This window comes from Cervus elaphus, chromosome 11, assembly GCF_910594005.1.
Source record: "Cervus elaphus chromosome 11, mCerEla1.1, whole genome shotgun sequence".
Classification (NCBI taxonomy): Eukaryota; Metazoa; Chordata; class Mammalia; order Artiodactyla; family Cervidae; genus Cervus; species Cervus elaphus.
Genome location: NC_057825.1, coordinates 33,893,704 through 33,919,807, shown reverse-complemented (window position 1 = coordinate 33,919,807; position 26,104 = coordinate 33,893,704). Strand labels below are relative to the sequence as shown.

The following is a 26,104-nucleotide window of genomic DNA, read 5'->3' as shown; positions in this document are numbered from 1 at the left end:
TCAACTAAAGGTTTACGAAGCCTGCGGAAATGCTTCCTCAAGACATATAAGATATACACATTGATTTATAAGATGCTCTTTCACAGGTTAGATGGCAAGAAAAATTGTCCTCTGCAGGAAGTAAATAGACTCTTACTTTTAAGGATAAATGAGGACTCTAAATGCTACACTTAAAATTCCATATCAAATTGGCAATTACTACAGTCAGAACCAAGGATGTGGACTAAGTTTAAAAGGAGTTATTCTTAAATCTTTTCACATTTTCCAAATAGAAATCTGTTCAAAGTCATACTATCAATTTTATTGATATCTCATTAAAATGAGTAACAAATTCTATGAAGACTTGAAATAGATTGATTTGGGGGGCAAAGAAGGTGGAGTTACACTCAGTGGGAACCACTGTTCCCATCACATGCTGAGCTCTCAAACCTGTCATCCATGCTGGGTCCTCTTTGGGGGTAAAAACTTCTGGTCTACCCTATAATAGAAGTCTCTCTCAGTCCCATCCTGGACTGTGCTTGCGCCAAACCTCTAAAACAAAGCAGCACAAAGTCCTCTCAGATTGCTGAGAAGAAATCTTGAAAAATGGTTCTCAACGCCCACATCAAGTGAGGAATCTCAGGATCAAAGAGCAGCCTGTCACTAGAAGACGCCATACCAGCTTGATGCTGTGACCCACCCTCCAAAAAGGTCAAGGAGAGTTTTACATCATTTCCCAGCAGTTCATCAAACCTGCTGGGTCCAAACAGGGGTGGACCGAACCTTGCATGGGAACTCAGCCTCAACAGGGGTTTGGGTTCCTGCTTTTGATTGCCACAGGGCTGGCAGGCTTCCCCCTGGCTCCCGTTCTCAGGAAGCCGTCCACAGCTGCTGGTCACTTGTCACACCCTATCCGGGAGGTGGCAGCATTTCAATGGTAAAGCAACAGATCCCCAGGCTGTGGTGATGACTTCAAAGTTCAATAGATAGGAATTGTGTCATTATTTCCCACATAGTTAACCCCTTCCAGTTCCAGTGAAGCAGTAATGGGTAAAGGCTTATAATGGGCTACAGGGAAATAATGGGACTTCATACTTCCTATCCTAGATTGGGACAATTCCAGGGAAAATTTTGAGAGCAGGCACTCAACAAAAATTTATTGCATATACCAGGTACTTTGCAAAATCCTTAGAAATGTCTGAAAGCAGACAGAGATTCTGTTTAAATTCACACCACTGACCTTTTCTTTACAGAATGTTGCTCACTGTAGCACTTACTTTTTCCCCAAATAAATGAGTACCGGTAGCCAAGAAAAACTGTTCCCAGTACCAAAGATTTGGAGACCAGTTGTCCAAGACTCGAGTCTGCTTGCAAAATTTCTGCCTGCCACCTGGTCTGAATCTTAGGCTTAGCTGGTGAAGACTGAAATTGTTCTCAAGCCCTCTTCTGAAATCCAGACCTCTTTATCCAGCTGCTTTCTCGACATCTTTAATTAGATGTCTTAAAGGGACATCAAGTTCAACTTGTCCAGATGATATCTATGATATACTCCACCTCCAGCAGGTCCTGCTCCAGTGTCCCCTCATCTCAGCAAACAGCATCAGCCATTCAAATGTACAAGCCAGTGACTGAGGAATTACCCTCCAGCCTCCTTCCCCTTCACTCCCAGACAATCCATCACTCAGTCTCAGCCATCTTACTTGTTAAATAGTTGCAAGGACCCCTTTCTGTCTCTGCATCTTGATCTCCACTTAATTCAAGTTACCATCGTCTTTTAGCTGGATCTCTGCAGCAGACTCCTGACTGGTCTTCCTGTATTCTCTTTCCTCTTCCATCCTTCCTCCAACCGGTAGCTTGAGTGTTCTTTTAAAGACCCAAATCTGACCATTTCACTATCACTGACACCCCAGTGGCTTCCCATTGTTCTTTAAATTCAGAGGCAGATATAATGCAGAATTCCTGAGAAAGCCAAGAGAATAGACCAGGGACACCCTGCTCACAGATAACCTGTTGAATTCTTGGTATTAACAATATTTTTTGTATTGTCTAATAACCTTGCTCTCCATTTTTGTGAAAAGGACACTGGATCACTTTGATTTCTGGTAACCAAAAAACTACAACCCATATAGTACAGGAGTGGGTAATTAGCCTTTTGATTAGAAACTTTTCAAATATCCTAAAGAAGTTGTAAGGAACATCTTCAATATGATGAGACCCTGAAAAGTGAATTAGCCCAGAGCTGAGGTTGGGCCGAGCCTGGCCTGCCACCTGTTTTTATGAGTAAATATTTATTGGAACACAGTCACACTCATTCATTGTATACTGTCTATGCCATTTGCACTCCAACAGCAGAGCTGAGTACACAACAGATTGTATGGCATGCAAGTCTAAAATACCTGGCCATTAATTTAAAAGAAAAAAAAGTCTGCCAACTCTGCTTCAGAGGTTCTCCACTATGGTTGCACATTAAAATCACCTGGACTGCTTTTAAAAGGGATTGACCCAGAGATTCTGATTTGTTTATTTGTGGCCACACCACACAGCATGTGGGATCTCAGTTCCCGATTGAACTCGTGTCCCCTGCAGCAGAAGTGCAGTGGCCTAGTCACTGGACCACCTGGGAAGCCCAAAGATTCTGATTAGATTGATCTGACATGGAATCCAAGTATTGGAATCAAAAACTTTTAAAATATCCCTGCTGCTGCTGCTAAGTCACTTCAGTCATGTCTGACTCTGTGTGATCCCATAGATGGCAGCCCACCAGGCTCCCCCGTCCCTGGGATTCTCCAGGCAAGAACACTGGAGTGGGTTGCCATTTCCTTCTCCAATGTGTGAAAGTGAAAAGTGAAAGTAAAGTCACTCAGTCATGTCGGACTCTTAGTGACCCCATGGACCGCAGCCTACCAGGCTCCTCCATCCATGGGATTTTCCAGGCAAGAGTACTGGAGTGGGGTAAAATATCCCTAGGTAATTCTAATATACAACTACAGTGGTGAATCACTGATATGACCCAGTCTCTCTCACAGATAAGTCAGCCCAGATGTTATGATCTTTTTTGTGGTGATTAACAGCTACTAGTATCTTCAAAACTGTGTAAAGCACATCTGTCTACATGGTCTCATTTGATCCTAGAATAAACTCGAATATCCAAAGAGCTAAAAGCATTACTGTCCCGGCTTCAAACATGACAGAACCGAGGCTCAAGGCATATAAGTCATGTCCTCAAAGCCTCCTATTTGGTAAAAAGAAGCTAAGATCCATGTGCAGGTCTTTTGAACACTGATGTTAACTGTACAAGTTACATGTTTATATTTTATTTTGGCCAGTGGAGTCCTACTTGCTCTCATGCTCTCCAGACACAGGACCGTACCTACCATTCCCAGAACATTTAGAAATCTGCCTTCCGAAAGCAGACTGTGCTCTGTGCAGCACCTAGGATTCCTTAAGGTCACTGCGAGAGTAGAGTGAGGAGGGGAAGACAGGCATGCAGGTGTGTGTATGTGTGTACATCCAATCCTGATGCCTTCAACTCAACCAGAGTTAGGTATATTTTCACCTGTTCAAGTATTAGGATTCCACATGCAATTTTGTTTAAATAAAGAGTTTTACCTTTGAAGATCAGTGATCCGGATCAGTCCACTGTTTAGATCTACAGTGGCATGGCCACTCTGCCCCCAAATTCCAGTCACTCCTTACATCAAGTTCTTATCTGTTCGTCTAAATGAAGTTCAAAATAGTAGTTTCTCTTAATGCCAATATTGGTATTGTTTTCTGAGAAGTCAGACTTATTTTTAGCAGGCCAGACATCTGTCAGGGTAACTGAAGTTTCTCATTACCGCTTCCTGCCCACCTCATCATCCCGTAGAATCCCCTCCCTCTCGCTGGGCCACAGCCTTTCTCCTGCCTGCTTACTATGTCTGCCTCCAGCCTAATCCACAGGTTTTCCACCTTGCTTCCACTCTTAGGCTTTCCTTTCCTGTGGAAAAGAGGCACTAATCATGGGAAGTGGAGTGGAAATAGACATAGTCCTGCATTTCTTCATGTTTGCAGAGAGGAAGGAACTTTGATTCCCCTCATTACAGAGGTGAGAAGCCCCACAGTGGGCAGAAGACATCCAGCTTTTCATTCTGTGACCTTATTTGCACCTTTCCACAGGAGGAGTGACTAACCCAATTGGTCAGAATCCAGGATATTCAAAGGGCTGAGTTTCTATCAGCATTGGTGCCTGAGTGCATGAGGTGTGTTATATGTTCCTGAATTGTGTCCTGGTAGGCCAGGGTTTGTCCTCAAACTTGGCAGGAAGCTTACAGTGGGAGGGAGTAGGAAACCCCCACTGTGTATCTATTCTTAGTTCCACGAATGACACAGAACTCAGGGTTATGCTCTGGCATGACCTCCTATTACGGCACTTACTTGAGGAGGCAATTATCAGTGAATCCTAGAGCCCACCTGACAAAAGTACCCTATTGCTCAGTAAAACCATAGTCCCTAAAGCTTAAGAAAGACATTGTGGCCTTAAATAAACATGAGACATTTTCAGTTTCTTACTTTAATAGACTCATGTCTCTCACTTTACTAATTCTCAAAATATATGGTTCCTTTTTACATACATACACAAACACTTTTAAACATAAATATCAAATTCAAGAGAATCAGATAGGTAGGTAAATTTAGGAAGCTGAGTACAGAAGAAAATGCCAGTCACCAGATTTTACAAATGAGCATCTGAATTCCTTCTCCGGACATTCAACTTGATATATTATCCTAAATACCCCATGTCACATGGTCCACAAGGTCTTCCTTCAAGATTCAGAAGCAATCAATACCCATACTTGTCATTAAGATGGGTCCTGCCATCTCCACTTTGGCCTATATCAGCATAAAAAGAAACAAAGAAAAATAGACATTCACATTTCCAAGTCAGGAGGGAAAAGATATCCAGTCATCAGTGGGCCAAAAAGTAAAACAAACATGACCTTTCGTATATAATTTCAAACTACAGTCTTTTCACCACTACTCTAACATTTACTAGCAAATAAAAAGCAAGCATTTTAGTACCTACATTTCTATTAACTGCTAACATATTAGAAACCCAATCCACAGAAAAAGCAATTTGTGGTAAGTACATGGAGAAACAAGTATCTCATATATTGCCTTAAGTGAAAGTCACTGAGTCGTGTCCAACTCTTTGGGACTCCATACAGTCCATGGAATTCTCCAGGCCAGAATACTTGAATGGGTAGCCTTTACTTTCTCCAAGGGATCTTCCCAACCCAGGGATCGAATCCAGGTCTCCCACATTGCAGGCAGATTCTTTACCAGCTGAGCCACAAGGGAAGCCCAAGAATACTGGAGTGGGTAGCCTATCCCTTCTCCAGAGGATCTTCCCAACCCAGGAATCGAACCGGGGTCTCCTTTATTGCAGGATTCTTTACCAACTAAGCTATCAGGGAAGCCCTATATTGCCTTAAGGGTGTATGTATGAACATAAACTAGTACAATCCCTACAGAATGCAATTTATACTATCTTAAAAATGTTCATAGCCTCTGCTCCAATATGTTGACTTTTATGAATTTGTTTTCTACAAGTGCACATCTACACTTGCAAAATTATACTTATTAGAAATTACTTATTGTAGACTTGTTTGTAATGGCACAAGACTAGAAACACAGCAAATATACATTGAGAGAACTGGTTAAATACGTAAAGATATATCCATACCATAAAAAAGAACTATGTAAAAAAAAAAAAAAACTATGTTACCATAAAAAAAAGAAAAGAAATCTGTAAACAGCTATGGAAGGATTTCCATATACTATTAAGTGCAAAACAGTAAGGTATAGGGTATATTTCCATTTACATTAAAAAAAAAGTAATGAAATTTTATTGCTTTCAAAGGCATTTTATATAATGCATATAAGAAGTGATAAGAAACTGATATTTGGTTGTCTTTAAAGAAAAAAACTGAGTAGCTTAAGCACAGCTAGAAAACTTTTTTTTTTTGCGCCACTTTACAGAAAATTTAAAACATACGTAAAAGTAAAGAGAAAATATAATGAACTTCCATGTACCCAGAACTCAGCTTCAACAATTATCAGTATGTGGTATCCTGCTTTATCTATTGCCCCTCCTCTATCTTCCCTCATCCTCCACCACGGGATTATTTTAAGCAAGTCCCAGCTATCATTTCATTTGCAAACACCTCTATACAATACAATATTCCTGGAAGATAAGGACTTTCTCTAAAAAAAAAACTCAATATCACTCATACTTTCAAAAAAATTAACAATAATTTCCTAGTATCATCAAATATCTACCTATTCCTCCAGATGGGAGACTTTTCTACTATATACTCTTGTAAAAAGTTCTTATACTTCAGTACATATTACCTATTTGAAACCTTAAATAAATAAATCTTATAGTAAAAGAAAAGTAAAAACCATCTACCTTCAGGTGGGACCCACACACAGTAATCTGGGTCATCTTCTGGATATTTGGAGGAAAGTATCAGTGGAACCTGCAAAGAAAAGATGTTATTTTATTCAAATGAATTTTAACTCTAAGAACCACTGTCCCTATCTTTGTTAGCAAACAAAAATTGAGAGAACAGTTTCCACTAATGATCTTGACATAAGTAACCAAAAATGGGGAATCACTCTCTCTCTGAATCTTGATTTTTTTTTTCCCATAAAGTTTCAACAAGCTTATTTTCAGCCAGTGAGAGTGGCATTTTTTCTAAAAGAGGCAGTCATTGCAGGTGTGAGTTCTAAATGATATAACCGCAGAGAGGAAAATTTGACATCTGCCTTTTGATCCAGGTGCAAAAAAGTTCACAAAGAAACCTAACTGTTACCCTTTGAAGGGCCTGTGTGAAAGACTTGTTGGCTGGCATCTGGGAACTTGGATTTCAGGAGGGTTCCCACTACCCTACCTGACAAGAGTGGCCCACTGAGCCAAAACTAGAAAAACAATGTGGTTTATGCTGAACACCTGCTTTCCTTCTAGGACAATGGAATTTGGGTAGATGCCAGGCAGGATTGCTATGTGATCAGTCTCCAGTACTAATCCCGGGGACTAAGTCTCTAATGAGCCTCTCTGGTTTCACAAGTTGTCACTTGTTGTGAAGGGAAGCAAGCACAGCCTATGTGGCTGCACTGGAAAAGGACCCTGAGAAGTTTGTACCTGGTTCCCAGACTTCACTCCACGTGCCTTTTCTCTTTGCTGGTTGTGCTTAGTATCCATGTGAATGATGTAATACACCACAGTTGTAAGTTCCATCACATGCTGGGTCATGTGAGGCCTCTTGTGAAGTTACCCAGCCTGAGGGTGGACCTCCCGACACAACCTAGCAATTCCACTTCTGGGAACTTACATTATCCTAACACAATTATATATACATTAAGGTTATTCACTATAGCACTGTTATAATGAAAGACTAGAAAGAACCCAAGTGTCCATCAGTAGGGAACTGGTTCAATAGAGTACACCCACACAGTAGGAGGGCTTCCCTGATAGCTCAGTTGGTAAAGAATCCACCGGCAATGCAGGAGACCCTGGTTCAATTCCTGGGTCGGGAAGATCCCCAGAGAAGGGATAGGCTACCCACTCCAGTGTTCCTGGGTTTCCCTTGTGGCTCAGCTGGTAAAGAATCCACCTGCAATGCGGGAGATCTGGGTTCAATCCCTGGGTTGGGAAGATCCCCTGGAGAAGGGAAATGCTTTCCACTCCAGTATTCTGGCCTGGAGAAGTCCATAGACAGTCCATGGGGTCACAAAGAGTCGGACATGACTGAGCAACTTTTATTTCACTTCACTTCACACAGTAGGAAGCTCTCAGTGCACTGAATATATTAATACAAAGATTTCCACCACAGGTTAAAAAAATAAAAATTCAAAAATAAAAATAAAAGAGCCCAGATTTCTAGAAGAGATAGTAGTAGACATCTGGGAATTCTTCTAAGACAGCCCCTGGATTCACTCTTCTGGATATGGCTCATGACAAAGGGATTCATTTTTACTTTCAGAAGTGAAGATTATGACTAAAATACTTACTTTTCCTGGACCAGGAGCTTTCTTTTTCTTGAATTCATCTCTGCTTTTCTCATTCTCATTCTTTGATGCTAATTTATGAGAAAGAAAAAAAAAAAGAGGCAATGGCTATGTCAGAAAAATAAAAAAGAAAAATTCCTCCTTAAACAGTATTCTAATTATTGAAGAAAACATCACAATCTAATTCTCAAAATCTCTGACTACTGTAAAGACTACATAAAGAGAGAGCTGTCCCTTCATTAATAACCTTAGTTTTCAAATCCTAAGCTTGAATTTAATCACATCTTTTGAAAAGGTAAAGGAAAATGGGGTGACTCTACTATTTTACAATTTAATCATTATAGTTAAAGCAGTAAAAAACCAGGAAAAAAAAACCAGTCCTTTTAATAAGCCAATCTTTCAACCAATTTAATAATGTTGGAATTACCCTCATGATAGGCACATACTCAACTCTGGAAGAGGTAAAATTGTAGAGGGCTCTGCAGAGCCAGAGGAAAACGAAGGTATTAGGGTGCTTTGGAGGTTGGGGGGGAACCTCCTGGGGGACCCGCAGGAGGCAGAGGAGGAAAAGAAGGACAAATGAGATGGCACCAAACAGACACCTCTCATATATTCCAACTCTGTCCCTGGCCCTGGCAGCAGCATCGACCCCCGGTCTGCACCCCGCAGCTCAGCTCCCATCCCCTCTCTGACACCGGCTGGCTGCCTGTGTGAGAAGCAGCAGAGGAGTCACTGTTCTACTTGCCTGAGGGCTCCTCACACGACGCAGCTGCTTCACTAATCTCTTGGTAATCTTTATTCTGTTCCACTTGGCTGAGTTGAGACATGTTTTCTATAGAATGCAGAACCAAAGCATACTGTATTAACTTAATTTGCGGTGGGGACCCAAGGAAAAAAAAAGGCAAGAAAAGCTAAGTACATACGTAATCATCCAGTTTTACTATCATTAGCTTCAATAAGCTTAATTAGGTTTTCGATAAACGTGCCTCCAGATGTCTAACAGAGAACCACCAATTTTCTACTTCAAAAACTGGCCATCTCTGAAGTAAAACTTTTTAGCAATACTTACTGAAAGCCTGAAAAAAGGACATATTCCTTAACCAAAAATTCTACTTCAAGGAATATATTCAAATAAAATAATCAAAGATGAGCACCAAGGTTTATTACATACAAGCATGTTTATAATAGCAAAAATTAATAAAAATATACATGCATAATAAAATAGAGTTGATTAAATGAATTATGGCACACTCATGTGATAGACCACTTTGCCCCTTATTAAAACCACACTTAAAAGAATATTTTTTTAAGGCATAGGAAAAAACAGATTATAAAATAGCATGTACAATATGATCCCAATGTTGTTTTATAAATAAGTAAATTTAAAAATAAATGAATGCCTGGAGTAACCCCTAATCAGTTGCATTTACTAATTAATGTATCTTATAAGCCAAATTTTTTAATTGGCTATTTTTAGAAACACACATTTGCTTTGGGCCCTTAGACAATCAAACAAAAACCACAATACTTACTGATCCCCTATAATGCTGTTTATGTATCATCCTTATAATGAATGCATCAAAGACTAGATGCTAAAAAAAGTATGTATAACTGCCTTTTTTGAAAAGGCTAAGCATTGTGCCAGTAACAACGAAAAATGCAAAAACAAAAGATTTACTTCTCATAGATGAGGAAACAGTAACTTTTCTGTGCCTAAAACAGCTGAAAGTAACTTAAAAATACCAGGCAGGCTCCGTGTTTTCACATAGACATGCCTGGTTTGTTTTGGAAGTCCATATGCACACATTTCCACACATGCTTACTGCCGATGTTTTATGTTTTTCCTAATGTTCCCTATTTTCTCTACAGTCTTAATCTTGCAAAGCAGTTCAACAAACCAGCAGGAAAATAACCCCTGCAGCTGACAAGGGTTAAGGGGCTACTAAAAAAATAATAATATCTAGGGGTAGCAGATTCCTCTTTTCTTCTTTGGACTTTAATGTATGATCCAAAGTTTCTAAAATGAACATATATTCCTTTTATAAGCAGAAGAAATTATACTTAATATTTAAAAACCAATCAATTTCCTCTTTTACATTTTTCATTAGCCCTTTGCTGAGGTAGGTGAAAACTACATGCCAGGTTCTCGGCCAGGTACTGTGACAAAAAGATGAATGAGGTATGATGCTTCCTAAGAAGTGCAAGCTGCAGATACAATTACGTTTAGCCTCTGTGGGGGAAAAATGACTAAGGGAAGGCTTTCCCTGAGACCATCTGGTCAGGCCCCGTCATCCACCCTGTTCCACCGGCCTCCAGTCACAGAGAGGCAGCAGCTCAGGACTGTTCCACAGCCGTTGAGGTTTCAGATTCCACAGCTTTCAACTTTCAGTAATTCTGGAACACACTGGAAATACTTGCCCTTATTTTGCAGTGAGAATAAATAATAACTGGCAATCAAAGAAAGACCAGGAAGGTATGTTTGAGTCAGTTGTATCACATTATCACAAAGTGTCACAAAGTCAAAATGCATAAGCAAGAACTGGCTTTGCTTTTTCAAACCTATGCATGATGAATGCCCACTGCACAGCATAAGAAGGAGAGAGAAGACATTACCATGGTTTTTTGTTTCTTTAGAACATGTGAAGTCTATGGGAGGACTCGTCTCCTGCGCTGCTTCTTCTGGCTCTGTCTCCTGCTGCAGCCTACTGCTCCCAGCCTCCGTTTTCTTTTCATGCTCCTCCTTTTCTTTCTCCTCTTCCTCTTCCTCCTCCTCTTCCTCCTCCTCTACTTCAGGCTCATCCTTCATTCTCATTAGAGTTGGAGGGAGTTCTGGACGCTTAGGGGGTAACTTCTATGAGGGGGAAAAAAATCCATGAACAAGCAGCTTTACAGTATGACTCATGTCTCCTGCATTAGCAGGGGATCCTCTACCATATGAGCCACCAGGGAAGGTCTCATAAAGTCATGGAAGGATTAAATGAAGGAAGAAAAACCATATAGCAGAACCAAGTGTATAGATTATGTTACTAACAAGTGTTAGCTGAGTCTGAATATTTTAACATCTATCCACCAGGGAAAAAAAAAAACCACAGGAGACCCTTTCTTAAATGCAACACTGATCACAAATTAATAAACTGGTATTCTAATTCATAAATTAGCTACATGCAAACTGGCATGAATCAATTCATCAATTCTTTTTTCTTTTCAGCTGAGCAGCCTGTAGGATATTAGATCACAACCAGGGATCGAACCCACACCCCCTGCACTGGAAGCGCAGTCTTAACCACTGGACCACCAGGGAATTCCCGATTCATCAATTCTTGATAACCCCAGGCTGAAGAGAAAAATCCAAGAACCACATCCTGGAAAAGATGTGATTGTACCAAGTCCACAGCCTGTTTTTACATTACTGTGCAATGAGTCACTGAGTTTTGAAAAGAAAAGAGAAAAATTCACTCGGGATAACTCAAGAGCTAAAAGTTTAAGACCTTGACCTACAACTTACCCCTACTGTTCCCGTTTTTAATTTGAATTTGCTTCCTCCTTTCATGGCACCAAAGAGAGGCAATGTGAGCTTTTTAGCTTTGTTTTCTCCATCTGTTGCCTGACTTTCAGTTCTAGGAAGAAAGAATAATTAAATATATATATATCCCAGTGAGGCCAAGGTTTTATCTAAAAATACCATGAGAAAGAAACTTTTGGTGAAACAAAACTTTCCATAAAGTAAACAGTTACGCATACACCAATGAAGAGGGATTCAGGCCAGCAGAATTTGAATGGACAACACAGACACAGAGCTATTTAGGGTCAGATGAGGCTGCTACTGCAGTCCAGTCATTTACAAGGTGCTTAATTTACAACATGCCATCTGACTTCACATTCATAAAACGATACGTACAGTACACAGGTACTGACAAACGACACTGACCTGGGTACTGCCTGTATGTTACTTATTCGTAACATGACAGGACACATAGACATGACCCATTCCCACTAAGTGGCAGGAGATGGATCCATGGTGTAAAGCCCTACTTTCCACCAACCTCTCAAAAGTACTCAATACCTTACTTACCTGGAGGCCACACTTATCATAACCACACACAACAGCTCTAAGCACAGAAGTTTAAAAAAAAAAAAAGTATGTGTGTAGGGGGTGGGAGGCAGGATATCCTGACAAAGACTTAATGAGAGACCCCACAGTTGGTGAGCTGTCAATGTTATCACTGGCTGAATATAGTTTTAAAAGCTAAGCACCTGAGGGTAAAGCTAAGGAAGAGCAAAAAGAAGAGACTGTAAAAATTAGAAAAGATGCAAGGAAAAAAGAACAAAGCAAAACAAAAAGGATAGCAGTTGAGTTGACAAGTCACTCAGAGAGTAGGCAGAAATAAGATAGCATGAGGAGACAGAGGGAAGAAAGCCCTGTGTTTTCTTTGCATGACGAGAGAACAACCCTGCATTCTGGAACATAAGGACAGCACTGGCACCCTTGGTTCACAGGGACTCATACAAGAAACTGATTACTCTGCTCGACTGAAGCCCCACTTCCAATCCTGCCTTCTTTTACCTAGTCTTCCCCGCTCAGAGGTACTCTCCCCCTTTCTCTACTGAGACAGACCCACTGCCTTGAGAAGGCCACCAGAGGAAATCCTGCCTGCCTGCCCTTAAAGATGCTTTGTCAAACATCCCTCACATCCCCTCCCCACAATTGAAACTCACTGTTAATTTGTTTGCTCTGGACTACGGTTCCTGAGTTTTTACCTTTGTTCCACAAAAACAATTCCACAAATAGTTGCTAAGTATATCAGCGACAGTAAAAATTATGACAAGATGACAATATATATATGCCAGCACATTGTTAAGTGCTTTTCAGTTAATCTTTGCAACATCATTTCTTCTAATTTACAGAAGAGGAAAGTAAGGATCAAAGAAGGTATATAACTTGCCTTAAAATTCCCAAAAAGTATACTCTAAAGCAATTATCCTCCAAATAAAAAAGTTTTAAAAAAAGAACATTTATGTACAATTTATGACCGACTGTCAAGCTAAACTACTGATAGACTCCAAATCTACTTTATAAACAAAATGATGCTTTGTATAAAAAAAAAAAAATTCCCAAAAAGTAATTGACAGAGTTGAGAATGAAACCTAGAAAGTCTAACTCTAGTGCTAATCTACCACCTATCAATAATGTAATTCAAATATCACTTGTGTCCAATAATTGCCCTGAAACCAAAGTTAACAATAAAATCAACTTCAGGGGATTGTGCTTTTTCCCCCCTTTAAAGGAACAGATTCCATTTTTTAAAAATATTTAAATACACTAAAGGGTTATCAATTTGTTCTTGAGAATGACAGATATGGGCATTAAAATGACAATCTACTCATATCTTTTCATCTCTGGTTTTAAAATCATAGATAAGAATGGTAATACATTGTAGTGTTTGTATTTTTCTTATTATAAGTATAGTAATTTTATTTCTCTTTTTATATAGTTGAGAGTTATCTGTATTTCTTTTTCAGTAGACTTTCAGTTGATACCCTTTGCCCATTTATCTCTTTGGTGGATAGGTCCTTATATATTAGGGAAATTAGCCTTTTGTGCATGTTGTTTTTTAAAGAAGTTTCAGTTCAGTTCAGTTCAGTCGCTCAGTCGTGTCCGACTCTGCGACCCCATACACCGCAGCACGCCAGGCCTCCCTGTCCATCACCAACTGCCGGAGTTTATCCAAACCCATGTCCATTGAGTCGGTGATGCCATCCAACCATCTCATCCTCTGTCGTCCTCTTCTCCTCCTGCCCTCAATCTTTCCAGGCATCAGGGTCTTTTCCAATGAGTCAGCTCTTCACATCAGGTGGCCAAAGTATTGCACTTTCAGATTCAGTATCAGTCCTTCCAATGAATACCCAGGACTGATCTCCTTTAGGACGGACTGGTTGGATCTCCTCGCAGTCCAAGGGACTCTCAAGAGTCTCCTCCAACACCACAGTTCAAAGGCATCAATTCTTTGGTGCTCAGCTTTCTTTATAGTCCAACTCTTACATCCATACATGACTACTGGAAAAACCATAGCCTTGACTAGATGGACCTTTGTTGGCAAAGTAATGTCTCTGCTTTTTAAAGAAGTTTACTCTGCACTAAAAGATTAAGTAAAAATTTAGAGCCCTCCAATGAAACAGGAATCAATATGTTTTCTTTAAAAATCTTCTAGCAGTTTCTATTTCACAAATGAAATGTTTTTTTACCCATTTCAAAACCACTGCCTTTTGTGCTTTAAAGAGTTTCTTATATTCTATTTCTAGTCCAAAGTGATTAGCTAAGAAACAAAGATATAATTCAGAATGTTATCTATGTAAACATGCTTATTTAAACTTACAAGTATAATTAAGACTCACTTACTTTTTTAGTTCTGGAATCTCTGCTGGCTTTACAATCTTTATCAACCCTTTAAGTCTCTGCTGTTCTTTTCTCAGTTCAAAAGTTCTCAGGTGAAGTTTCTTCCGGGACACACCATCTAATGCACTCCCTGACTTCATTTCTGACATGAATGCATCTAAAGAGTCCTGAGATGGTGACTCTGACAGAGCTGTCCAAGAAAGGGATAATACGTATTCAGAAAGATGGCTGAAAATATTTTAAAATTCGGCCCAAGTTTCCATAGAAAAGTCACTAACTTGAAGCTGGACAGAGGAAGATACTGATATTAGGAATAAGGAAACTGGTTGTACCAGATCTTAGAATGTCACTGTGCCTCAACGGGCTTCATTCTCCTCATCTATTAAATAAAAAGGTTGAAACAAATAATTTATAATGTTCTTTGTAGTTCTAAAATTATATGTTGCTCCTTAGAAAGGCTCCATATCTATCTTACTAACCAATACAGCTTTAGTACCTAGCAAAGTGCACTACACACAGTAGACACTCAATAAATATTTGTTTAATGAGTCACTCCCTTACCTTTACTGGAGGCTTTCAGTCTCTCAGAAATTTCAGAGAGTTCCTTTTCAGCATCATTTAACTTCGCAACCTATAACACCAAATTACCAGGGTTAGCATATGTTTTATATCTTTCAAAATATGGTAGCTTTCCTTTTCTTCTTCCTCTTATTTTCATTATTGTGACAAGTTTTAAGAGGATTAATTCAGAAGTGCATTTAAATCTGCTCCTCATGGAGTTAACATTTTTCATTTATTTAATTCTAATTGAATTTATTTCTGAATTAAAGAACCAAGAATTAAATAGAAAGAATGTACAAAACACAGACTTTATTTTACTCAAAAGAACCCAAGGCATTTGTTTTCATTGATCAATCAAAAAGATAGACACTGAGTAATGTTTTAAACTGAATACTAATTAATATAGTGAAAATGCAGGCCATCTTATGATAATTTCATGAAGGACACACTGTTTAAGACTATAGGCATAGCTCATTTTATGGAGCTTCACTTTACTTGCAACTTGCAGATATTGTAAATTAGAGATTTGTCACAACTCTGCATTGATAGAATGATGGTTAGCATTTTTTAGCAATAAAGTATTTTTAAAATATATACATATTTTTAAAGATAGTACTACTGCACACTTAAGAGACTACAGTATAGTGTGAATATACCTTTTATATGCACCAGGAAACCAAAAAATTCATGTGACTCACTTTATTACAATATTCACTTTATTGCAGTGGTCTGGAATTGAACCCACAATGTCTTTGAGGTGTGCCTATATTACCGGAACTATACTCCTCAAAAATTCCTTTCACAATTCTTGACTACCAAAAGCCAAGGTCAATTGCACCTCAGAACGTCACTATTTGGAACTTTTTCCTTTTCTTTTTCAAAAGATCATATCCAAAGATATGGTAAGATCATATCCAAAGAATGCTCATTAATGGATCACTACCCACCTAGAGGTAGATGCAGCTTCTAGCAACAAGCCAAACTTTTTTCCAACTTGGATAAGACTAGATGGTTGTTTATTACCATCAAACTTACAGATCACAAAAATTATACTTCACTACCAGATTTCAATGCTACTGCTTTAAAAATTAAAAAACAAACATAAATAATACATTATTTATAATACTACCACAGCTACTCCTACAACTAAAACTTGCCAGTGATTCAAAGGTCTCTGGCTTCTCGTCAATCTTCCCAGCCTTCTTCATTCGATTCAGACGCTTCTTTTCAACCAGGCCAGTCCGATCAAGAAATGTGTCATCATCACTGTCATAAAAGTCTTCATCTTCCCAGTTCTTGGCTTTCCTTTTCCGAGATACTAGAGGTAGATAAAATACAATAAAATTAGAAAAATAAAATAAAAAGAAAGAAGGCAAGTAGGCAAGCAGCTTAAAACACCACCACCAATTATTAAAAGAAAGGACTCAACAAGCTGCCAAAATACATATAAAAACAAAGGGCAGTATTCATGCTCAGAAAATCCCATGGACAGAGAAGCCTAGAGGGCTACAGCCCATGGGGGTCTCAAAAGATCCAACACGACATAGCGACATTTAAATTAGAAAACCTTGGAGACATTATTAAAAACGAGATGAACCAGACACAAAAGGGCACATATTGCATGATTCCACTTACACGAGGTACATAAACTAGTCAAATTCATAAAGACAAAGTGGAACACTGGTTACCAGGTGCTGGAGGGAGGAAGAATAGGAAGTTACTATTTAATGGGCACAAGGTTTCAGTATGAGATGAAGAAAAAGTTCTGCGATGGATAGTAGTGATGGTTACACAACATGAATGCATTTAATGCCACCGAACTGTATACATAAAAATGCTTACAAAGGTAAATTTTAGGATGTGTATGTTTTACCACAATAAAAAAGTTAAAACAAAGGAAGAGCTAATTTATTTAATGAGCAAAAGCTCTCAAAAATCAATTAGTGAAAAAGGAAAAAAATAAATGAGGAAAGGGCCAATAATCCAAAAGAAAATCTTAAAAATAATCAAAGCAGTTCACAGAAAAGAAATACAAATGGCCAACAAACATTTAAAAAGATGTCAAACATTTTTTAATAATTAAAAAACACCAACTAAAATAATGAGATACCACTTCATATATATTAGACTGAAAGTGAAAGTCACTCAGTCGTGTCCAACTCTTCACAAGCCCATGGACTATACAGCCCATGGAATTCTCCAGGCCAGAACACTGGAGTGGGTAGCCTTTCCCTTCTCCAGGGGATCTTCCCAACCCAGGGATTGAACCCAGATCTCCCGCATTGCAGGCAGACTCTTTACCAGCTGAGCCACAAGGGAAGCATATATTAGACTAGAAAGAACATACAAAGATTAATAATATCTAAGGAAATGGCAACCTGCTCCAGTATTCCTGCCTGGAGAATACCATGGACAGAGGAACCTGGTGGGCTACAGTCCACCAGGTCACAAATAGTCAAACACCACTGAGCAACTGACACTTTCACTTGGTAAGGATATGGGGAAAGGACTCTCAAACAGTTGGTGGGAATGCACACTGACACAATGTTTTTGATGGTCAATCTTACAACATCCATCAACATTAAAGATGCAATTAATCCAGCAATTCTATTTATAAGGAATTTATAACATATTTATCAATGCAACATTGTAACAATGAAAATCTAGAAAGTCCATCAGCAGGGAACTATGGTAGCCATTATGTTTCTATCTATCCTATCTTACTCCCCTGGGTGTGGTAAAAGTGCCCTCTTTTCTCTAGAAAATTCTTCTCCCATTCCATCTAGATTAGGTATTCATGTGACCACACCAGATTCACGAGAATCTTTCCCCCAGAGTTATATTTAGATATAGGAGAAAAAGAGGCTCTCTTTCCAATGAAGTTATTACAGACAGGCTGTAAGCATCCAGCTTTTCCTTATGGGGTTAGAATCTCTGCAAAATAAAACCATGCACTCATGAGACAGAAATATAGATACACATATACAGGTTGCATGTGTCCTCAGGATACCGAGTTCTGGTTTCACAGCACTAAGTTTTGCTTCCAGAACTTGCAGTCCTGGTTCATGCAGTTCTTTCTTCAATCCTGTGCGCTATTCTTTCCAGCTTCTGCAGCCAATAACCTTTTCCCCATGTGAGTTTTCATTAGGTTTCTATTATTTGCAAACAAAACAGTCCTTATTAATAATAAACCTGGTAATTTCCAAGTTGAGATGGTATACTGAACACACATATCTAACTTCATTCTCTCCCCACACCCCACTAAGACTGCACCAAAGAGATCTTTTTTTAAAAAACACTAATCTACAAAGACAGGACGAATAGGAATGGGGACAGCAACAACACCAAATTTTTGGAAATTAGAAAGCAGACAGATGAGTGGAAACTAACTTAGCAAAACTAAAAAAAAAAAAAAAAAAGGATCCTAACCCAACAGGGGGGGAAACAGAACTGATCTGATTATACTACAGAATCCTCAAAAGGATCTAGAACTGGGGCTGGATAGCAGTGACAAAATAGAGAGGCCTGAGTAAAAGCTGACAGAGAAACAGATCATCCACCCCACCTACTCACCTCCTTCCCATCCCCAGGAAAAACCCAGCGTTTAAGATAGAAAGTCTTTGAACTATGGACTGACTAGTATAGTTGAGGGCATGGGTACTGTGTTCAAAAACTAGCACTGTCCTGAAAATGGCTAAATTTGAGAACATTCTTAGCTATCTCTACCACATAGGTCCAGGAATGCTGGCAGCCAGTCCTCTCCCTTCATGCAGGAGACTGAGGAGTACTCTTTGGGGAATCTTGCCAGCAGAAAAAGGAAAATCTAAAGATACTTACATGAGGAACTCCCCTGCAAAATGCCCACCCACATCCTTCTATAGTGTTCCTCAAACTTAAATAGCCCCATCTATATATTCCAAGCTGCTCATCACCTTTTTTGTCCCTGAGTAGTTTTTACAACTAAGAACTACATGACACCTGAGAAAGACCTCTACCATGCAGAATAGACATCAAATAAACAGAAAAAACAACCTGGAGAAAAGGGATTAGCAGAGAGATGATATGTTAATAATCCATGAACAACAATGGCTTATTACGTTTTAAAAATGAATATCCAAAGAACAAAATGAGCTTTGGAAATTGAAATCTTGATAGCAAAATACAAAAAGAAAGTTATAGAAATATCCCAGAAAGAACAAAAGAGACACAGAAACAGGATAGAGAAGGGAAAAAAGAAACATAGACAACCAGCCCAAGAGGTTCACTATCTAACAAACAAAATTCCGGAGAACAGAAAAAACAGAAAGATAAAATGAGGGAATGGCACAATTCCCAAAATGTTCCTGAACTGTCCAGATTTCCAGGTCAAACAGATCCAACAAGTACCCAGGGAAATGGATAAAAATAAACCCACAGAAAGGTACATCATAGTTAAGTTTCAGAACTTTAAGAACAAAGGGAAACTCCTACAAACTTCTAGTGAGAGGATGGGAAAAAAGATAACATATATTAGATCAGTAACCTGAATAGTTTAGGACTTCAACAGCAGTGCTGGATGTCATATAAGAGCAATGCCCTCCAAGTTGTAAAGGAAAATTACTTCCAATTTAGAGTTCTATTCCCAGCCAAACTATTAACCAAAAGTAAAGTCAGAATAATTTTATGTTCAGAATGGAGAGTTTAATAAAGTTGACTTGCTATCTGTCCTTTCTTAGGAATCTACTAGAGGATGTCCACCAAAACAACAATAGAGCAAGAAAAATGAAAGATGTGAACTCCACTGAAGATTATTACCATCCATGCCCTTATTGTTGGTACCAGCTTCCTAACCTGCCAAAACTACAGAAAGATGTGTTTCACTAAAACAAATGAATAAACCAAGAAATATGAGAATCATGAAACAGAAAATCCAACCCTAGAGAAAAAGAAAGGAAATCTCAAAGAAGATAGCAAATGAAGCCCTAGATTACTGTTCTGCAGCAGGCATCCTTAAAAGAAGAGTGCTCTTCAGGAGAAATGTCTCCCCAAAAATCAGGACTGATAAATTACTTAACGTAATTGACCATATGGAAAAACACACTAGAAGGTTATTGAAATGTGTGGGAAGAATGAGAAAGAGGTACCAAAAAAATCAAACACATGACACACAAACGCAATTATTAACTCCAGGAAAAACGACAAAATAAAACTGCTCAATTGTGATTAATATTTGCATAAACATAACCTTGTAAACATTAAATACTTGTTATAGTCAATGTTTACATGACTAAAAATATAATAGCATGCTCATGTTTTTTAGAAATATGAAATTTTTTAAATGTTTTTTTAATTGAAGTATAGCTGATTTATAATACTGCATTAGTTTTAGGTATACAGCATAGTAATTCATTTTTGTTTTGCAGGTTATATTCCCTTACAGGTTATTATAAGATATTGGATTAGACATATGGATATATTTAAATGCTAGAAGAAATAACTGAAAGAGTTAAAGACCTTCTAGAGTCGAAGACTGGAGACGGGCAGGACAAGAACAGGTATATTCTGCTATAAGACTTTGGTAGTTTTAAAGTATATGTAATTACTTTGCAATAATAAAAAGTAACTTCAGAATAAAAAAAAATTACATACCCAGTTTTTTAAAAAATAAGGTAAATTTAATGCAATGATAAATTACCAAAATAAGGTAAATTTAACACAACAATATAAAAACTATCCATGATACATTCTTATGTTAAAAAGTCACAAAAGGGGCTTCCCTGGGGGTTCAGTGGTTAAGAATCCGCCTTGCAATGCAGGGGACACCGGTTTGATCCCTGGTCCTGGAAGATCCCACATGCCATGGAGCAACTAAGCCCAGGTGCCACAACTACTGAGCCAGCAGTCTACAGCCGGGGCTCCGCAAAAAAGAGAAGCCACCGCAATGAGACGCCCGCACACTGTAACCAGAGAGTAGCCCCTACTCTCTGCAACTAGAGAAAGCCCACACATAGCAACAAAGGCCCAGTGCAGCCAAAAATAAATAAAATTTTCTTAAAGTCACAAGAATATAAACATAAATGCATTTGCTATGAGTGTTTGTATTTTGTTAAAGGTTTTAGTTCTGAACACGTCTACAGGTAATGTCTGGGAGAATATAAATTAAAAAAGATTGCTGTTGCTGCTGCCGCCAAGTCGCTTCAGTCGTGTCTGACTCTGTGCAACCCCATAGACAGCAGCCCACCAGGCTCCTCTCTCCACAGAATTCTCCAGGCAAGAGTACTGGAGTGGGTTGCCACTTCCTTCTCCAAAACAAAGGTTACCTTTGGTTAAAGACATAGAGAATGTTTTTCTTCTCATTTCATAGAATTCTGTACAATTTACACTTTTCCCCTAAAAAGAGGTTTTATTACTTTATGTGTTAAATTTTCCTTCCTTCTATCCATCTTTTTTTTTAAAAGGGAAAAGGAGTCCCCGCATACTCACCCGCCTCCTGCCGCAGCAATCCCAAAGTATCGAGGATTCGACAAGCTTCCAGTGAGCACTGAATCATTGCTTCTTTTTTCTTTCCTGAGTGAATGGCCTCTGCCACTAGCTGTTTTCCAGTTGAATCATCCACAGGTAATCTGCATTGGTATGGGAGGGATTTAAGCACAGAACTAAGCTCCAAGTCTCATGAAAAACATTAATATTTTATGATAACAGTCATATTTTTGAGATAGCTTTTTAATCTCAGTTCATTTTGTTCTATCTTGCCAAGGGTGAATTTCAATTCTTTTCCTTACACCTTTTACCCATCCCTCTATAACCCCAATGTGTTACTAAACTATCAATCCCCAAATTCACGAAGTCTCAAAAAGACTAAAATTGCCTTTTGGGTTGTTGTTTGTAACCATAAATTAAACTTGAAATTAGCCACTTTCCAGAAATGGATGTTACTGAGAAAAGAACATACCTCACCCTGCAGAGCCAAGTGCTATGACCCTGTTCATCAAATTCATATTCTAATTCTTCTCCTGTGGGAGGAAGAAAGGCAAAACAATTTTAATAGCATCTGAAAATTACAAGTTGATACAAAGGGAAAAGAGAGCAGAGGTTGAATAAGAATACAAAGTCTCAAACCACACTGAACACTAAATTTCAAAGCATTTCACTTCCTATTACTAGGAATTATTATCTGATAATAAAATTAAGACGAGCTTGAGACAGAGAACTACAAACTCAAAACAATCGAGTCTCCACACACAGGTTTGTCCACGAAACAGAAGCTCTCACACTTGTAAGTTGTAGACTTGATGTTAATTTGTCACAGTTGCTTAGTTTTTAGAAGTGTAACTATTAAGTGAAGAATGCCAACAGTTCATATGTATATATTTATATTCATACACACACATACATATAAATGTTCTCTAAAAGCATATCCACTGAAACAATTCTCTGCAGAAACATTCTTTTTGTAATTATTATCTCAAATGCTTTATTCCAGCTTTAATTATTTTTTTAATGGAAACATTCTTTAAATCACAGAAAGTGTAAATCCATGTTAAGAATGACAAAGATCAGGGGAATTAGAAACAAAGAAATTGTAATAAATTGGGTCAGTCTCCCAACCACCCCATCCTGTATCTTCTGAGAAGGATGAGATGAGTTGGAAAAAAGTACTTCCTTTTTCCAAGATGTGAAAAAAGACTAACAGAATTTTTACAATTTCCAAAACAAACCTGAAGCAACTGACCACACAGGCAAGAACTGAACAAGGAGGACATTAGATAAAATACAGCATTTCTAAGTACTTGAAGATCTAGAAAAGCACCCTCTTGTGGATACATTTTTACCAGCAGGGTCAGAATCTGTATACATACCTTCTCGGTCAAAAAAACCTTGGAGAGCCTTTTTTGGATCCTTTATATAAAAAGCCTCTCTTTCCTGTTGAAACTCTAAGACAATGGGGTTCTCTTCAGCCTCATCCTCTACAGCATCTTCTCCTACAGGATACAGGAAAGAAAGCAATGCCAATCAGACATAAGAGACTATCTGAATGGCACTCACTATCCTTTTAGGCTGCACAAAGATACAGTTACCAGCGATGAAAAGAAAGGTGGGGGTGGGGAAGAACAAGCACAAAACCATCAGTCTGAACATCTTCGGGTTTCTACATTGGGTGACAAGTTAAAACTTGTTTTCATGGCACCTTACTTTTTTCTCCATCACTATATGTATTTTAAAAGCAAGACTGCCTACCACATTCTCTATGTAAAAAAAGAAAAATCTAAACTCCTCAGTCCCACATTCTCATTCTCTCACAGCCAGGTCTTATACTTTGTCTTCAATATAATTTCCCAATACTTATCATGTCCACCAACAGACTGATCTACTCAGTACTTCCTTAAAAATCATCAATCCCTGCCCTGGACACCGTCCCAATGCTCAGTTTCCTAAGGGCTTATTTTCCTTTCCTTCAAGTTCCAGCTTAAAACCCTTCTGTTTATAAACTAATACACTGTCCCAAAGTTCTGTCAGTGCTACCCAACAGGCATTATAATGAAAGCCATATATGCAATCTTACATTTTCTAGTAGCTGCATTAAAAACGTAAGAGAAACAGGTGAAATTACCATGTAATCAAAATAAAAGCATTATGGATATTTTACATTCTTTTTTCACGCTAAGTCTTTGAAACCCAGTGTGTATTTTACCTTTACGGCACTTGTGAGTTTGGACTAGCCACCCCGTAAGTGCCCAGTGTGGCTGATGATGACCATACTGGATAGTGCAGGTCTAGGTGTCAGGGGCTGCTCCCTTCTCTGAACCCTCACTCCAGCATACTAGTGGTTTCCAGCTTTTGTTTGGCACTTACCACAAGTAATTTCATAAGATTTATCTGTCTTCCCCACAACACAGTTAAAGTCATCCAGCTTTTCAGACTCCACCCCTGAATATCTATCCACCAAAATGTCTGGTGTTACAGAAAATTCAATTTATCCCTCCGATTAGATATTTCACACTTCAGGGTGTTTACACAAAGTACAAAAAATTTGACAGAACTCCTACATTAGATAATATTCCATTTTATTTCACTCCCTCTAGCGATAGTCAGTACTTAATTAATGAAATAAATTTTAATTGTTAAACTATATGCTAAGACTTTTTTTTAAGTATAAAATAATTTATTACAGCATTATATAGGTTGGCATTATTTTACAGTGAATTCTTTTCTCTCAACAATTATGAATCTAAATATTAACTCAGCGTGAAGGAAAACAATTTTAGTTAGAACAGTTTCTCTAAATAAAATCTTTTGAATTTATATTTGTCTTAAAAGGAAGTATTAATGTTACAGACATATGGTTCTGAAAAAAATATATTCAATGATGCCATTACTGTTTTCTGTACATGATAGAACAAAAGCTGCTGCTGCTGCTAAGTTACTTCAGTCGTGTCTGACTCTGTGTGACCCCATAGCCGGCAGCCCACCAGACTCCCCTGTCCCTGGGATTCTCCAGGCAAGAACACTGGAGTGGGTTGCCACTTCCTTCTCCATACACTAAGACTTTTGAACAAGGGAGTGCAATGTAAAACACAAGAAGATAAATCAATTGGGCCCATAATTCAGTTTTTTGGCATCAGAAAAGTTAATAAATCTAAGTTTTGGTAATCTATGTGCAAACTGTATTTGCCCTATCTTTCTCAAAGAGTCACGAAAGCTGTATGATTTTTAAAAATTAACTGTACCAATAGAAACGAATTTATTAACCTCTGGCAGCAGTTTTAATGCCTTACCCATTCCCCAGGTGCAGCCCATTTCATCGTCCTGACTACTAGTATTTCTCTTTCTTTCAGCGGTATCCATTTCCAATTCTTCATCTGAGTCTTCTCCCAGCATCTTCTTTTCCAACATCATTTGTTGCTGCTTGCGCAATTCCTTCAGTTGCGTTACTGTCAACTCGGATTCTGCCTCTCGATCTTCCTCTGGTCCCTGATGAATCAAGCGAAAGAATTCTTTTAGAGTTTAGGATGGCTAAAGTCACTTTCAGAAACAAAGCAATGCGTACAGACGTCTGGAGATGAGGAGCCAGATTCCCGCACTTTCATAAAGGACAATCTCCTTTCTCAGGGAAAACAAGGAGCTCAGGAACGCAGCCGGGTGATTTCAATTGTAGGGTTTTTTTCAATTCTAGAGATTTCAATTCTAGGGTTTTCTACTTACCTGAAGAAGAAAGAGCCGGGTGCTGCCTCCAAACCGAAGAACATGTCCGACGTGGACCCGACAATAGGTGCGGGGTGGGATGCGGGTTTTGTTAAGGAAAGTGCCGTGGGTGCTTCCCAAATCGTAGAGATAGAAGCCAGGCCCGTGGCCGTCGCCTTCTGCATCGAGGCCGGACACTCTGTGCTGCAGCACGGCGTGGTAGCGAGACACCGAAGGATGCTCCAGGCACACGTCACAGCTAGGCAGCCTCCCGAAAAGGCAGCAACTCAGTCCTTTCAAGTTCCGGGTGCCCAGGATGGTGCCTCCTTTTAGTGTCTCGAGGCTGTAGGGGGCCGTGGTGGGGCCGCCCCACGGCGGCTCTCGGTAAGGGGGCGCCCGGGCCGGGCCGCCAGGGGAAGGAGCCGCCGTGTGGGGCCGCGGCTGCTCCTCCGCTGGACCCCTAGTCTCCCCGCTGTCCGGCAGGGCCGGCGGGACATCAGGCTCCCCGGAATCAGAGTCCGGCAGCGCCGTGGGCCTTTCCTTCACCTCCTCCGGGTTTGGAGGATTGTTGGCCTGGGCCTTACTCTGCGCCACCGGGGGCACCGGCAGGGCTGGCTTCTTGAAGTCGTCATTGAGTTCCGGCAAAGGCAGCGGCTCGGACTGAGAGGGACTATCAGCCATCCTCAATCGGGAGCAGCCTCAAAATCTGTCCCTGGGAAACCTCGCCCTCCTCGGGTCTCTACATTCCTCTCCACGTCTCCCTCTCTCCAGCCCCCCAGCCGCTTCTCTAGCAGCGATAGTGGAGTTGATCCTTTACGACCCAGAGCTTTATGAAGAATCGAGTTATCCCTGGAAGTTGTAGTAAGAGGAAAACAGAAAAAGGCGGTCCAGGTTCTGTCAGAATGGGGACATCTTTAGAGGTTGCAACCGGGTCGTAATGACTTCCTGCAGCAGAGCCTA

At 39.4% G+C, this 26,104-nt stretch overlaps 1 protein-coding gene across 1 annotated transcript; it reads right to left on the bottom strand.

The window, feature by feature from the left end:
* Positions 1-4,512: 4,512 nt before the first annotated feature.
* LOC122703281 (solute carrier family 4 member 1 adaptor protein) lies at positions 4,513-25,873 on the bottom strand. Its single transcript, XM_043917455.1, has 14 exons — positions 25,166-25,873; positions 24,739-24,934; positions 22,822-22,944; positions 21,915-21,975; positions 21,446-21,585; positions 16,141-16,301; positions 14,984-15,053; positions 14,426-14,612; positions 11,534-11,645; positions 10,642-10,879; positions 8,774-8,860; positions 8,032-8,099; positions 6,428-6,497; positions 4,513-4,848 (listed from the first exon to the last, which is right to left on the bottom strand). The coding sequence occupies exons 1-14, from the start codon at positions 25,823-25,825 to the stop codon at positions 4,799-4,801; spliced, it is 2,223 nt and encodes a 740-aa protein (XP_043773390.1). The 5' UTR covers positions 25,826-25,873; the 3' UTR covers positions 4,513-4,798.
* Between the last annotated feature and the right edge of the window lie 231 nt (positions 25,874-26,104).

Coding starts and splice junctions, on each gene's coding strand:
- LOC122703281 (XM_043917455.1), bottom strand. CDS start 25,825: ATGGCTGATAGTCCCTCTCAGTCCGAGCCGCTGCCTTTGCCGGAACTC. Junction 22,945..24,738: donor GGGCTGCACCTGGGGAATGG/GTAAGGCATTAA, acceptor TGTATCCTGTAG/GAGAAGATGCTGTAGAGGAT. Junction 8,100..8,773: donor GTCGTGTGAGGAGCCCTCAG/GCAAGTAGAACA, acceptor CTCATAAATTAG/CATCAAAGAATGAGAATGAG.